Source organism: Chinchilla lanigera, unplaced genomic scaffold (genome assembly GCF_000276665.1).
Source record: "Chinchilla lanigera isolate Chin_1 unplaced genomic scaffold, ChiLan1.0 scaffold00048, whole genome shotgun sequence".
Lineage (NCBI taxonomy): Eukaryota > Metazoa > Chordata > Mammalia > Rodentia > Chinchillidae > Chinchilla > Chinchilla lanigera.
In genome coordinates, this window is record NW_004955449.1 from 3,796,655 (window position 1) to 3,811,672 (window position 15,018).

General features: G+C 34.9%; 1 protein-coding gene across 1 annotated transcript in view; it reads left to right on the forward strand.

Annotated features, from left to right (window-relative positions):
* Tlk1 (tousled-like kinase 1) overlaps positions 1-15,018 on the forward strand; it is a 145,845-nt gene that overhangs the window by 102,031 nt on the left and 28,796 nt on the right. Inside the window, exons 9-12 of the mRNA XM_005393240.2 lie at positions 4,196-4,306; positions 4,413-4,549; positions 7,624-7,812; positions 12,454-12,520. Of these exons, the coding sequence (XP_005393297.1) occupies positions 4,196-4,306; positions 4,413-4,549; positions 7,624-7,812; positions 12,454-12,520 (504 nt within the window). The remainder of the gene's footprint in view (positions 1-4,195; positions 4,307-4,412; positions 4,550-7,623; positions 7,813-12,453; positions 12,521-15,018) is intronic.

Sequence of the window (15,018 nt, forward strand, 5' to 3'; positions counted from 1 at the left end):
CTTTGACTGCTATCATAAAATCTTGTTTCCATATGCAGGTGGCTTTATTTAATATTCTGTATGTGTTCCATTGTTCTCCTTATGTGTCACTACACTGGTGGTGCAGCATATTTTTATCATTTAGCTATCATCTTTGTTAGTAAAAGGTGAAAGATATATATGATCTGGAGAGAAAGCAGAGTACATAGTCATCTTTGTTAGTAACAGAATATAAACAGTAACACTTTCAACAAGAGAGAAATTTATCTTTTAAAAGAGCAGACTGAGTAGCCCAGATATGGTTGCCCCTCAGTTGTCATCTGGGATCTTAGCTTCTTCATTTGTTCTGCTTCCTCATCCTTTGTTCATGGCTTCCATCTTGAAAGTCACATTGACAAGTTATGTTGGGGCTGGAGATTTAGCTCAGCAGCACAGCGCCTGCCTGGCAAGCGCAAGGTCGTGAGTTCGATTTCCGCTACTGGAAAAACAACAACAAAAAAGTCACACTGACATCCAAAATGTAACCTATTAGAGTCATAGTTACCCTTTCTGTGTTGCAAATGGAAAGCAGGAATAGAGAAGAACAAAAAACACAGTTCTGTATACAGTCTTCTTGAATATCCCATTGAACTTCTTTTGCTTAAATTTTATTGACCTATCATTACATAGCTGCAGAGAAAGTTGGGAAGTTAGTTGTTTAGCTCGGTACATATCCAAAATAAAATACCGGCTTATTACTCAACAGGGGCATTTGAGCAAACATTACCACCATCGCTTTATATTCAATCTTGATACATGGTTGAACAAATATCCTCTTAATTTTGACTATTTTGGGCCTTTTGCAGTCCAAGAGAAATTTTAGATTTCGTTTTTTCAAGTTAAGTACATACATACCATGCACACATAATTTGTTGCAGTCTTGTTTGAATTATATGTAATTATGAAGATCTACTGGTGCAAAATTCCATTTCTTCTTCCTTAAGAAACATTTTTGTTGAGTGCATAATTTTAAATTGGTAGTTATTTTCTCCCAGTATTTTCAAGATATACTACTGTCTTTTAGCTTTTATCATGATTTCCTTAGCCCTGTGTTGTCAAAATACAATCTTCATACCCGAAGCATCAGCATTGCTAGAGATCTTGTTAGAAATGGAAATTTTGAGGCTCTTCCCTAGACCACTTGACTCAGAACACTCTAGTGTATGTCTCAGCGAAGGCTCCAGATTATTCTCTCACCATTTTACTAAACTAATCAGACTTATCTGATATTAGGACAGTGCATCTTCTCTGAGCATAACTGTACAAAGTGAACAGAATTATATCTTATTGCCAGGGAAGAATGGTGCAGGTAGTTACTACAGTGGCAAGTTACAGTGTCATCCAATAGTTAAATGGAGAAAATATTTTATTAGCTACAAGAGGTAAAAAAAGACACATTTATTCATGTTAGACATGTATTATATTTCATTTATTTTTAACTGAGGTAGATTGTGTGGCCTCTGTTCAGAAATTTAAAAACTGAACTTAGATCTAGATAACTACATTAGTCAGCTTTCTCATAAGTGGGACAAAATACCAGTACCTGCAATTTAAAAGAGGTGAGGTTTATTTTGGTTCACAGTTTCCATGGGTTCAGTCCACAGGTGGCCAGCTCCCACACAGAAACCGCACGGTGGAAGCTCGTGGCAGAGAAAAGCTGCTCATGTCATAGCAGCCAGGAAGTAGAGAGAGGGTGGGGAGCAAAAACACACCCTTCTACATTATGCTCTTGTTGACCAGCCCCCTCCTACCAGGTGGCACGTCTGAACATGAGACTTTTGGGAAATATTTTAAATTCAGACCATAACTTTCTACTCCTGCTCCCCGCAAAGACTAATGTCCATTTTATTGTGTAAAATGCATCTAGCCCATCTCTGTAAGAGTTGACAAAGTGTTACTAATTCTTACATTGCTGAAAAGTTCCACTCCAAATTTTCCTCTGAGACCCAAGGCAAACTCTTAGCTGTGAATCCCTATAAAAATGAATATTAAACACAGCATAAAATAGGTTAAACAGTCCCATTCCAAAAGAGAGAAGAGGGGGAAAGAAAGAACATGGACCAAAGCAGCACTAAACCCACCAAAGAAAACATCAAATCCTATAGCTTCGTATCCCATATATGGACCAGGATATGATGATGTGTGAGCTCCAGAGGACTTGGCCAACCCTGTTTCTAATTGTAGCACACTTAGGTTGGTTCTGGACACCTCTTTAACTTTCCTCAGCAGACATTCCATATGCCTGGCATCTTCATATTCCCAAGATGTCTGCCCATGGCACCTTCAGCTTTGCTTAGCTTTACTCACTGCCTTCTGAAGGGTTCCTTCACTGGCCTCCCAAGCCTTCTGAAATCTGGGTGGAAGCTGCTGTGACTGTACGACTCTTAAATTTTGTGTGCCTGAGTACCAGCACCACTTGCATGATGCCAAGGTCTGCTATTAACTCAAGCAGTAGCCAGGCCCCTGTGGATCATGATTGTAGTGGCTTCTGAGTGTCTGGTTAGTTGAGGATAGATGAGGACACTGAAATGAATCCTGAGGAACCAGTTCCTAAAATAGCTTTTCTCAAGCAGGGTGCCCAAGGCCTCATTTCTCAAATGAAAGCTGTACAGTTTTACACCCTTGAGCCTATGAAAGGTGACATCTGGCCAATTCCTGAGATGTCTTCCTATTGTCCTGTGCAAAGTACAGTAAAATCTTTGTGAGAATAGTTTTTTCCACTCATAATCCAAAGCACTTATGTATCAAAATGGGGGAGGGGTTGTGGTCATGTGACATTTGCCATAACACACTACTTGTATTACAAGATATTGCTCATTTATCAAGTTGAAACTTCTTAGAAATGTTTTGCTCATCTTGCAGAACACTTGCAGACCAAGTTACTTGCAATCTAGGTTTTGACTGCGCTTGGCTTCTTTTAAATGCTGATCTTTTCAACCACTTCATTTCTGCCCAAGCTTTATATCATTCAGCTCTGCTTTTTGCCCTCGATTCTCACTGTAAACTTGGCTGAAAGCAGATAGCAGTACCCATCCATACCTTGAGATTTCCTAGGGCTGGGGATATAGCTCAGGGGTACAAGTCCCTGCCTGGCAAGTGCAAGGTCCTGAGTTCAATTCCTGGTACAAAAAAAAAATTTTTTTTTAAAAGGAAATTTCTTCCACTAGATTAATTAGTTTGCCATTTTTAATGTTAGTTTCCCACAAAGTGTCAAGAAACAGACAAAATGTGGATAATTTTTCTGCCAGAGCGTAACACATATGGGCACTATTTCAATTGCCAGTGGAGTCCTTGCTGTACTGAAACACCTTGATTCTGGCCTTGAACTGGGTGCATTCCTGTGTACATTCTGATCTTCTCAGCTCTGACCAGTTTTCATACATTAAATGTTGAAACATTTAATGTTGTATATTCTAATGCTTTTCTGTCCTGCATCTTCAAAGGTTTCCACACTCCTCCCACAAACCAGTTTCAAAGGTTTCCAAACCACACTATCAGATATAGTCACAACAACAACCCTACTCCTGCCAGCAATTTTCGGTACTAGTCAGCTTTGCTGTTCTTGAGATAAAATATTCAACACCTGCAATTTAAAGGAGGAGAAGTTTGGGTTTGGGTTTGGGTTTGGGTTTGTGTGTGTGTGTGTGTGTGTGTGTGTGTGTGTGTGTGTGTGTTTTCACAGTTTCTGTGGGTTCAGTCCATGATTGGCCAGCTCCAAGGAGAAACCACATGGTGAAAGTGCAAGCAGAGGAAAACTGTTCATATAATGGTGGCCAGGAAGCACAGAGGGAGAGAAGCCAAGGACAAGAATGTACTTTTTCAGGTCATGCTGCCAGTGACCTGCCAACTCTGATTAGGCCTTATCAATAAACTTGAGACTTTTGGAGGACATTTTAGGTCTAAACTGTAATGAAAACTTAGTCAACATTATATAACTTAAAGTGTGGATCTGAATGTGTGAAGTACATTTATCTGAGCTTCATGTGCTTTCCACTGCACCGTTATATAACATTTAATAGTATTATCCCTCGTTATGTAGGCTTTTTTAATATCTTAGTCAAATACTTAGTCTTCAGTAATCCTATCTCCATATAGCTTAATGAAAAGAATAAAAATATTTTTAAGCTTTTCACGTACAAAAATTCTAGATCTTTTGCATTTCGTGCTTATGTTGTAGGCTAACTGTGATCTCAGACGGCAGATAGATGATCAACAAAAATTACTTGAAAAATACAAAGAGAGATTAAATAAGTGCATATCAATGAGCAAGAAACTTCTTATTGAAAAGGTAAGGTCAAAGTTCACTAAAATTTCCCTTCACTAGCCCCTTTTGCCTTGTACACTGTAAAATTTAAATGAATAAAATTGATGATTTTTTTTCTCTCTTTTTTCAGAGCACACAAGAAAAACTGTCAAGCAGAGAAAAGAGTATGCAAGATAGATTACGCCTGGGGCACTTTACAACAGTTAGACATGGTGCATCGTTTACTGAACAATGGACAGATGGTTTTGCATTTCAGAATCTTGTGAAGTTAGTAGTTCTTGCATTTAAAAATTTAGCATTCCTTTGTATTTATTACTTTAAAAGATTATAAATTTGCATTTATGCTCAACATCTTATTTGAAATCATAGAACTTAGCACATCTAAAAGGAATATGAAACAAGCATTACAAGTTTAGCAGTAGCAGACGTTTTGAAAATTAACCTTCACCTCTGTAATATATTATTCTAAATCTGACTTTCCAAAGTATAAACTACCCCTTTAACTTTATAAGTGATATTTTGAGAGGAAAATTGTTGACAATTTTATGTTCTCTGAATGTGTATCTCCTGCAATTTTTGTACTTTTTTGAGGTGAGATCTTGCTATGTTGCCCAAACTAGTCTCAAATTCCTGGACTTATGTGAGCCTCCTGCCCCATTCTCCTGAGTGGTAGGACACTGGCACATGCCATGTGGCCTGGCTTTCTACTTTTTTCCCATTCTTCAGTCCTTAAGTGTTAGTACTGAAGTGTTAGTATTCAGTTCTTGCCTGCTCTCCAGCCTAAGGAAAAGAACTTTTATCTTTTGCCTCAGATACAATAACTCATTGATGGAACTGATCATGTGGCTTTAATATATTAAAAGTAACTTTAAAACAAATCGTTATATTTCCTTGAGTATAGATAGTGATAGGTAAGGGTAAGTTGGTTGTTCAGGTATTAAAAAGGCCAGAACTTAATGCTGTTCCTTATCTATTTTCCTTGCTGGAAAATTTGTTAAAGCAGGAATAGTACCTCTGTCCACATTACCTTTTGCAGTCAATCCCATTTGGGAAACAGAGGCAAAGTTTATTTCCTATAGTATTACATCAACATTACTGCTTCAAACACTGTTTCTCTAGACTTGCTACAGAATGACTTTCTTTCAACAGATTTATTGAGCTTTTGTTCAGCATAACTGTGCTCAGTTATAGTTGCTATAATGAAGGACAGTGTCCTTGGGGTACGTGGGACTTTGAGTTTTAATTCTGTGAATAATGAGAACTATTGAAGGCTTGTATGTTATACGTGATCAGAGTTGAGTTGTAGAATGAGACTCTTACAACAGTGTAGAAGTAGTATCGGAAAGAGGATAAATCATTGACAGCTAACATGGAGAGATATCCAGTGATAGGTGACTATACTACAGCTAAAATACTGACTGTAAAAGTCGAGAGCAGGAAATGGATATTGTTAGTGTTTTGTGAGCAAGAACCTCTGCTACTAATTCCAGACCTGCAGTTGTTCTGTAAGAAATAAAAGAGAGGGTTGCATAATTAATATGTATGGTTGAAAGTATTAATTCTGCCAGTAGTTACTTCATTAAGCTGTCAAAGAAAATAAAAATGAGTTGCATGTTTTAAATACCACTAATAAGCATTTATTGGACTTAATTGCATTGTTACATATATTAAGTCACACTGTTTATAGTCAGTGATATAACTGAAAGTGGTTGGAAGATGAAAAGGGAAATTAATAAATAAAATTAATCATGTTTTAAAAATTAATCATGTTAATCTCTAAACTGGGTGATCATTACAAATTTATCAAGTACTAGCTACATACTCATTTTGTTAATTCTTTACTTTCTGTTAGGATTTTAATAAGGCTCTTTGTCCGTACAGCAAGAACCTTGATTTTACTCTAAAATAGCTTTTAACATTTACTATTTTGTTTTTGGTAGGTGAGTACTTTTGCAGTGAGCTACATTACCAGTTCTGGAATTTGCCCTTTTAATAATTGAAATTATTTTTCTTCCTTAAGTATAAACAGTGTTAAAATCTTACACTTACTTTGCTATTCTTGAGCTTTTTATATACCCTTTTGTTCTTTTGCATCAGTTCTTTTTGATTCTTTCTCTGCTGTCATGTTCTTCTACCCCTTTACTACAGCTGTAGGAGAAGGAATGTATGCAAGACCACCTCCACAACAGCAGAGTAGGTGCTCTGTAGTTTCTGATTTGAAGGTGGAGGAAGGCATGGGTAAAACATTTGACTTGCTCTAAATCTAAATAGCATAACCATGTAGGGTCTAAAATAAACTTTCTTCAGCCAGGCATGGTGGCACATACCGGTAATCCCCAGCACTCCGGAGATTCAGGCAGGAAGATCTCCACAAGTTTGAGGCCAGCCTGAGTTACATAGTGAGGTCAAAGCCAGCCTAAACTGCATAGTAAAAATCTACTCAAAAAAACCAAAAAAACCAAAAAACAGCTTTCTTCACATGGTGAGCTGACCTAAAAGGGATGTTGTTACTACTAGAATAAATATAAAATAAACTCTTATATAATATTAGGTACAGTATCTATTAGTTTTTAGAATTTAGTGGCTCTTTAGAAAAATGTTTTAGATTCTTGAGTGGGAAATATTCATAACTTTATATTTATTATGTGCTCATTTTTTCCAAATTTGCTCTTATTTTTCTTGCTGTTTCTTATTTCATGTTCCTTAAATTGTCAAAATTCTTTTTCCCCCTAAATTTTTTACATTAAGATCAATTTTTGTTTCATTTCAAAATATTGACTGCTCATTCCCAGTATTTTTTAACAGATAAATTTAGAAAAATGACACTTTTCATATTATCTTTCTGTAAGCTTATCTGCAAATACAAAGTGATGAAGTGCATGTAAAACATGTACCCTATAATGTTAGGTTTGCTTTTTTTTTTTTTTTTAGCTCATTCATTTATACTAAGCACACCTAGTATGTGTTTATCACAATGCTAAGTAATACAAGAGGAAACAAAACAGATACGGTCTCTTATGGAGTGATGTAGGTTAATCAGACATATTGTAGTGAAATATTTATAGATGATATGTTAGAAAGGTGGAGGTAGAGACAAGGTACGTGAGTTTATATATGAAAACCCACCTTTCCCCAGTTGAGAAGTTTAGGGAATACCTCATGATTGTTTCAAATGAGACCTGAAAGATGAGTATAAGTTCTTTTTCAAAAGAAGGATCAAAAGGTTACAAATTTATATTAAGTGATTTTTCCATGTTTTCTTAGGTTTTATTTTTTTCATGTTGTAACTGTGAAAAGTCATGGAATCTTAATATGGTTTTTACTTGTTCATTTTTACACAGGCAGCAAGAGTGGGTGAATCAGCAAAGGGAAGATATTGAAAGGCAAAGAAAACTTCTAGCCAAACGCAAACCTCCCACAGCTAATAATTCTCAGGCACCTTCTACCAATTCTGAACCAAAACAAAGAAAAAACAAAGCAGTCAATGGAGCAGAAAATGATCCCTTTGTTAGACCAAATTTACCACAACTGTAAGCCTCTATTTAAAATTTTTCTTTTTTCATATTGTTAGCAGGGAGCCTGAATGGTAGTAATGGATGCTATTTATAATTAAAGTAATACTCACGAGCAAAAATAGTTATAGCCAAGAAGAAGACAGTATTAAAAATTTAGCTCTAAATTAATAAGCCACAAATATGTGACTTCTCCCTTTTTAATTAGAAACTAAACTCTACCTTTTCTTTCATGTTACAGTGAGTCAAAGTTTTGGTTATTCTAATTCAGTATTCCCATTAACATTATTTTTTCTGAGAAAATGTTCAATGATATAACCGATACTTATTTTCTCAACCTGAGACCAATTCATTGAGAAGTTATGGGTATTTTTTTTCTTCTCTGCTTTCTTTGTTTTCTAAATTTTCTGTGTTAATTATGCCTTGCAATTCAGAAGACAAAGACATTTAAAAAGTTACGTGCTTGTTGAGAAAATTTGGAAAATATGGCAGAGATTAGTAGAATGATGGGCCACGATCCCGTCCCACAGAGAACACCATTGTTAAAATTTCAGTGTACAGATGCATGTAAACTTATCTAACTTGCCAGTTCTAGAAGAATAAATTCATGTATGTAGAAAATGTATGTACCCTTCGTTATTTGTACGAATATATTCTTTTCTCCTCTGTTGAAGCATGCTGCTTTGAATCCCATTCCCTACTGCATGAAGGACTTCTACTGATAGTTCGTTTATCTCTAGGCTTTTCTCTCTACTGATTTAGTCTTTTCAGAAAACATTTTGTGAGAGAGGGAAGGAGGAAAGGAGGGAGGGACAGAGAAGGGGCGGGGGAAGGTGGAGAAGAAGAAGAGACAAGGAAAGTAAGTAGGTAAATTTTCCCTCAATTACAGATCAGTTACCTTTTCAATTTTATTTTCTCCACACACCTACCTGGCCCCCTTTCTTTGCTCTTTCCTTTGCTTTCTCTAATAATGAATATCACTACTATCCTTGCTTCCAGAATTCTGGTTGTTACCATAGATTCCATTAATCTTTCTTAACCCATTCATGAGTAAGTGGTGGCCTATCTTTTAAAGTCCATTTCAAAATCTAGCTTCTTTGGCGAGGCATAGTGGCGCACACCTGTAATCCCAGCACTCAGGAAGCTAAGGCAGGAGGATTGCCATGAGTTTGAGGCGAGCCTGGGCTACACAGTGAATTCTAGGCCAGCCTGGACTACATAGTGAAACCCTGTCTCCCCTCCCCCCCTGCCCCCCAAAAAAACCCTACCTTCTTCAAGCTTTTCCTTCTTCAACCTTTTCCTAATTTTTTTTGAATTGTTGTAAGTTGCAGTTAAACATTTGGCTATCAGTAAAGAGAAAATTACACTGTTGCTTTAAAAAAAAAATGAGAATGAGTAGGTAGGTGAATGGTTGTATTAAAAGAAAGTCCATTAGCTTTAAATTGACCTCTGTAGATAACCAGTGCTTCTGTATTGCAAATCTCTTCACTTATACTTTATGTAAGTGTACATTCTAACTTAAGTAACTTGAGTGGGGTTTTATTGTTTTTGGTGCTGGGGCTTTGTGCATGCTAAACACTCATTCTACTGCTGAATTACATTTTTAACCCAACTTGGGTTATTTTTATATCTCCTTTTCAGCTGTGCTCTAGTCATGTAATCCATTCTTATGTCAGTCATTTTTCTAAGTTCTCTTCTTATATCCCTAATACAGTCTTCTGTTGTGTAAGTGATGTAATCTAAGGGCCATAATATGGCTTATAAAATACTTTCGATTTCTGATCTGTCTAACTCATCTTTACCATTGCTCAGTACCTCCCCTTCATGGCCAACTTTTAAACCCAAACTTAACTGTCTTAATTTCTGTTCATCTTTTATTGCCCACTACTGAAACCTTTTCCTTAATTCCTGAAAGATAGGAGTTAATGATCATGTTGGGGAGTTGTCATAGTACCCTCTGACTCATTCAATGAGACCAGAAAGCTAGGAGTCATCTTAGATGCTGAATTCTCCCTCACTGTCCACGTTCCTTGTCATACTTGTCCCCTTCTCTTCATTTATATGGCCGCTTAGTGTTGTGCCTCACTTTTTTTAAACATCTGTTACTGTTTCTTACATGTCTCATCATGTCACTTTATTTAAACTCCTTCAGTGGCCATCCAATAAAATTCACCCACCTGAAGACCTTTCATAAATCTTTTTCTTTAGCCTCTTTCTTCAGTGTGTATCCCATATTAAATTGTCAGTTCTCTAAATGGGCTGTACTTTCTTGTTTTCTGTGCCTTTGTTCATCTCATTCCTTACCTTTCTTCATTAGTCTCATTTTCTGTTTATTCTTTAAGATTTTTCTTCCAGTATGTAACCTTTTTCTTCCCTGTTTATCCTCATTGCCCCTCAGATAGATATGTATGACCTTTAGTACATTGCTGTCTATATTGTAGCATTTACTTGTGTGTCACAATTTATCTCAGTACTCCCCGTACCTAGCATAGTTCCTGATATTGGGAAAGTAGTCAGTAAATACTAAGTGACAGTAGTACATAACTATTTAATTGAATTTCATTTTTTCCTTCTTGTTAGACCATTTTTCTGGTTTGTTACAGGTATTTTGTTTACTACTTATCTTCCAAGGTGGTAACAGCTGTACCTATAGTTGCATAATCATAGTCCTATCTCATTGCCTTCCCATTTTGTTGCATGTGTTGGCTTACAACTCATACTCAAGTGATACTGGTGTGTGATTGATACTAAGTGATGTAGCTGTGTCTTAAACAAATGCACATTTAAATAGGGAAAAGCCAGAGAAGCACTTTCATTGCAGCACTATATTATAGTTTAAGAAATTCTCTGCTATATATCTATTTTGTAGGACTGGGGATCAAGCCCATGGCCTCAGTGCTGTGCTACATCCCCAGTATTCTTGAGCTTGAATTTATGACCCTCCTGCCTTACCTTCCTTAGAGTACTGAGATTGTAGGTGATGAAATGCCCTTTGTTTAATACAAATTTTAGTGCTTTCTTGGCAGCTGTTTTCTAAAAACTTACTTGGAATCATCATCATCTGGAAACTAGGCTTTGACTTCTGTACAGAATTTTTAATACAAGAATACATTATAGGGGGAAAAGAGAAAGGAAAGAATGAAAAATGAAAAAAATATATATATACACACAAAAAAAATAGTTATATTACTAGTTTCATTTAGTTCATTGAAAAGAAAGGTTTGTGCTAATACTGTTTGAACAATATTTCATGCCTATATCTTGTACTCTGAGTAACTATTTTGAAGATAACAATACACAATGTATTAATTATTGTTACTCTCCAGTTATCTTGTTTGGAAATTTTGGTTTTTTTAATCCTTAAAATAAAAAAAGAATACAAATTATAATTCTTTATTTTTCACTTTAGGGAGTATTGTCCTTACAGTAATATTAAATCTTTCAATTCATAGGATAACTTTTCATTTAATTATTACATCTTTTAATTTCTTCACCAGTATAATATTTTGTAATTTTCTCTATACAAGTCTGTCAATTCCTGGATTAAATTTATTCCTAAACATTTTATTCATTTGCATACTATTATAGATGGAGTATTTGTTTCTTAATATCCTTATAGGTTGTTCATTTCTAGTACATAGAAACATACTATTGGGGCTGGAGATTTAGCTCAGCAGCAAAGCGCCTGCCTGGCAAGCGCAAGGTTGTGAGCTGGGTTCCCGGTACTGGAGAAAAACCGAAAAACCAAAAAAAAAAAAAAAAAAAAGAAACATACTATTGTATAGTGATACAACCTCTATCTTTGTTGAGTTTAGTAGTTACAGTATTTTTTTTCCCCTTGTGCATTTTTTTGGATTTTCTATATGAAGAATCATGTCCTCTGTGAATACAGATAGTTTTACTTCTTCCCTTATAGTTTGGATACATTTTTCTCCTTACCTAAACCCTCTGGTCGGACTTTCAGTATAGTATTGAATAGCAACTGAATTAAAGTAGACATGCATGTTTCATTCCTGATCTTAAAGAGAAATCTTCAATCTTTCACCATTAAGTTTGCTGTCAGTCTTTTTTTATAAAGGCCCTTTTTTTTATAAATGCTCTTTGTTTATGCTTAGTTGTTTTAAAAATTTCAAACTACTCTTGTCTCCTCCATTTCCCACATTTTCATTTGTTTTCTTTTCTTAAATGCTGAGGGTTTCAATCTTGGAACGCTGGCACTCCCAAGTCCTCTTATAGTTATCTAACAACCGTGTTAGATTAGCAATAATAGCCGTTCTCACAACACCCTTTTTTCTTTGTAACACTTGCTGTTACTTAAAATTATTTTATCATTGTTTCTTTTCTACTTTCTTAACCCCATTATTGATTGTAAACCCAAACCAAAATATAAGGAGATTATCTTGTTTTCTCTATATTCTTAGGTGTACATTCTAGAATATCACTTGATGTGTGGTATTTATCAAGTAGCTGTTGGGTTAGTTAATTGCTCCATTTCTAAGTACTAATGTATCCTGAGGAATATTGTAAAGGATTTTTGGCTTTAAAGTTGGCGGCATTTTATTTCCATTTGGTCAATTTTATGATATTTTGTTAGTTGTTAGTAAAAAAAAGTAATAGTATTAATATCAAAATATAGAATTAAAATTTTACTTTTGACAGGTTGACTTTGGCAGAATATCATGAACAGGAAGAAATTTTCAAACTTAGACTAGGACATCTCAAGAAGGTATGTGAAGCATATGCTGCATTTTTAGTTTAATTTCTTACCAGACTTTTTGGTGGAGAGTTGTGTTCTAAGTGTTTTTATTTCAGAAACCAAAAATGTAAGAGAAAGATTCCAAATTTAGAACTTGAGACAAAAAAAAGAGAAAAAGATGCATTAAGTTGCATTTTTGTGTTGAATATATTAAAATAATATTCCTTCCCATTGTGGTGACTTCAGAATACTGAGATGCTGATATACTGTGTCTCTTTAGTGGAAGAGCAGACTTGTAGGGTCTTTATATCACTCTATTTAAGTACCACTTTCTGGTATGAAGTGTTTTCATTTTTAAGATAAAAGGTAAAATTTCCTATCTGTGTCTATTTCATAATAAATTGAAATAACAATTACAAGTAAATAGGAAGCTTTTAATTTTTAATTTATTGACTGCCTAAATGTTTTTATTAAAATATATACATGGGAAATTTAAAAGAGCTAATCATCAGTAATAATGTAAAGTTATATACTTTTCAAAAATGTTGCAATGTGTTATGGTATTAAAGTTTTATAATGACTAGCTTTGTGCTTGTTTGTAAACTCTAAAATTACACAAGTCCTTTCTTTTTATAAGTCTTAATTTTAACTCAAACCATTTCAGTGAACTAGTAGTGAAATTTTTTTCTTTAAAAAAAATCACTGCCAGACATGGTGGCACACACCTGTCAGTCCAGCACTCAGGAGGCTGAGGCAGGAGGATTGCATGAGTTCAAGGCCAGCCTGGGCTAAATACTGAGTTCAAGGCCAACCTGAACCATATAGTGAGACCCTGTCTCAAGAGAAAGAAAGAAATGAAAGAAGGAAGGGAGGGAGGGAAGGAAAGAAAAAAGAAAGAGAGAGAGAGCGAGAAAGAAAGAGAGGGAGGGAGAAAAGAAAAAAGAAAAGAAAAGAAAAAGGACCGGGGTTGTAGCTCAATGGCATAAGCACCTGCCTGGCAAGTGCAGGGTCCTGAGTTCGAATCCTGGTAAAGAAAAAAAGAAAGAAAGAGAGAGAGAAAAAGAAAGAAACTACTATGAGATGTATAAAAAATAAAAAAAAATTAAAAAAAATATATATATATTGACCCAGTGTTAATTCTACTTGTCAGGTTATTTAATGTTTTTTTTTTAAATAGGTAAAGTATAACTAAAATGAAGTTGATGAACTAATTAAAGATAATTTCTGTGAAGTCACCTACATGGGGTAGCGGGAGGTAGGAGAGAGAAACCTGTTCAGATTATATATGTCACATTCTAATACAAATTCATTTTTGGAAAATTGTTGATATGCTAAGGACTCCTGCCATTTGGTTATAGGGAATATATGTGTGTGATTATATGTATATATGTACATATACATATATGTGAAGTATAGTTGAAAAATTCAGTGTTTAAATTTTTAAAAAATAATTATTGCATATTGCCACTAATTCTCAAAATACTTCCCGTCACTTCAAACACACTTATCCCATAGTTCTTGCCACTTTCTGAAGCAGCTCTGAGAAATCCTCTTTCATGAGTATCTTTTAGTTATGCTGTCATGGCTGCCTAGCTGTCCTGAATGTTTACCTTTCATGGTCTTTTGGCATTGGGGGAGAATCAGAAGTTGAATGGTGCCAGATCTGGTAAATAAGTTAGATGAGAGCACTCTAATGTTTTACTTAACAGAAATTGCAACGAATGCTTAATCAGTGAGGGGTGATCAAACCATAAGGTGGATATTTAGTTTAGAAATTGATTATGATAAAAGACACATTGCTGTTAATGCCCCTCAGGATAGTTGGATTGCTCTCCCTTGCTTGAAACACACTTATCCCTCATCATTCTTGGCAATGTGTCTTTTACTGTAATGCAGTTTATTTTTTATTTTTAATTTAAACATTCATTATGTTTTTAAGTATTTCTTGTATAATTTGCTTCAGTAACCCTTCTTATGCCTTGTCTTATGCCTCTGAGTACCTAAATTACTTGAACAGTGGGCTCCAAAATGATTTACTTTGGTCTTTTTTTTTTACAAGTCCTCTTGTTCTATTGTAATACTGGCTGTTTTTCCTGCTCTTTGAAATACAATAGACAACTTTAGTCTATTTTCAACAGTCTGGTCTCTGCAGCAGATGAAACTACTGAACTGTAATAATAGTTTTATAATAATAATAGACCTATATAAAGGGACTATAGAAGAGAGATTTTTGTACAGAATAATTTTGTACAGAATAAATCAAAGTATTTGTGTATCTACAAAAGCTATTTTGTTTTTTTTGTTTTTTTTGTTTTTTTTTTTTTCTTTTATTTTAAAGAATAAAACAAGGATAACATAATAATAAGGGGGACTTAGCAAATTACAGACAAAATGGTAGGAAATTATCAATGGTTATCATTTGACATATTATTGTCTACAAAATAGTTTCTCAGGAAAACAAATAGACAAATAATAGTGAGTTAGAGACTAAAGAGGTAGGAGATTATCAAGAGTTGTTGTACTATACT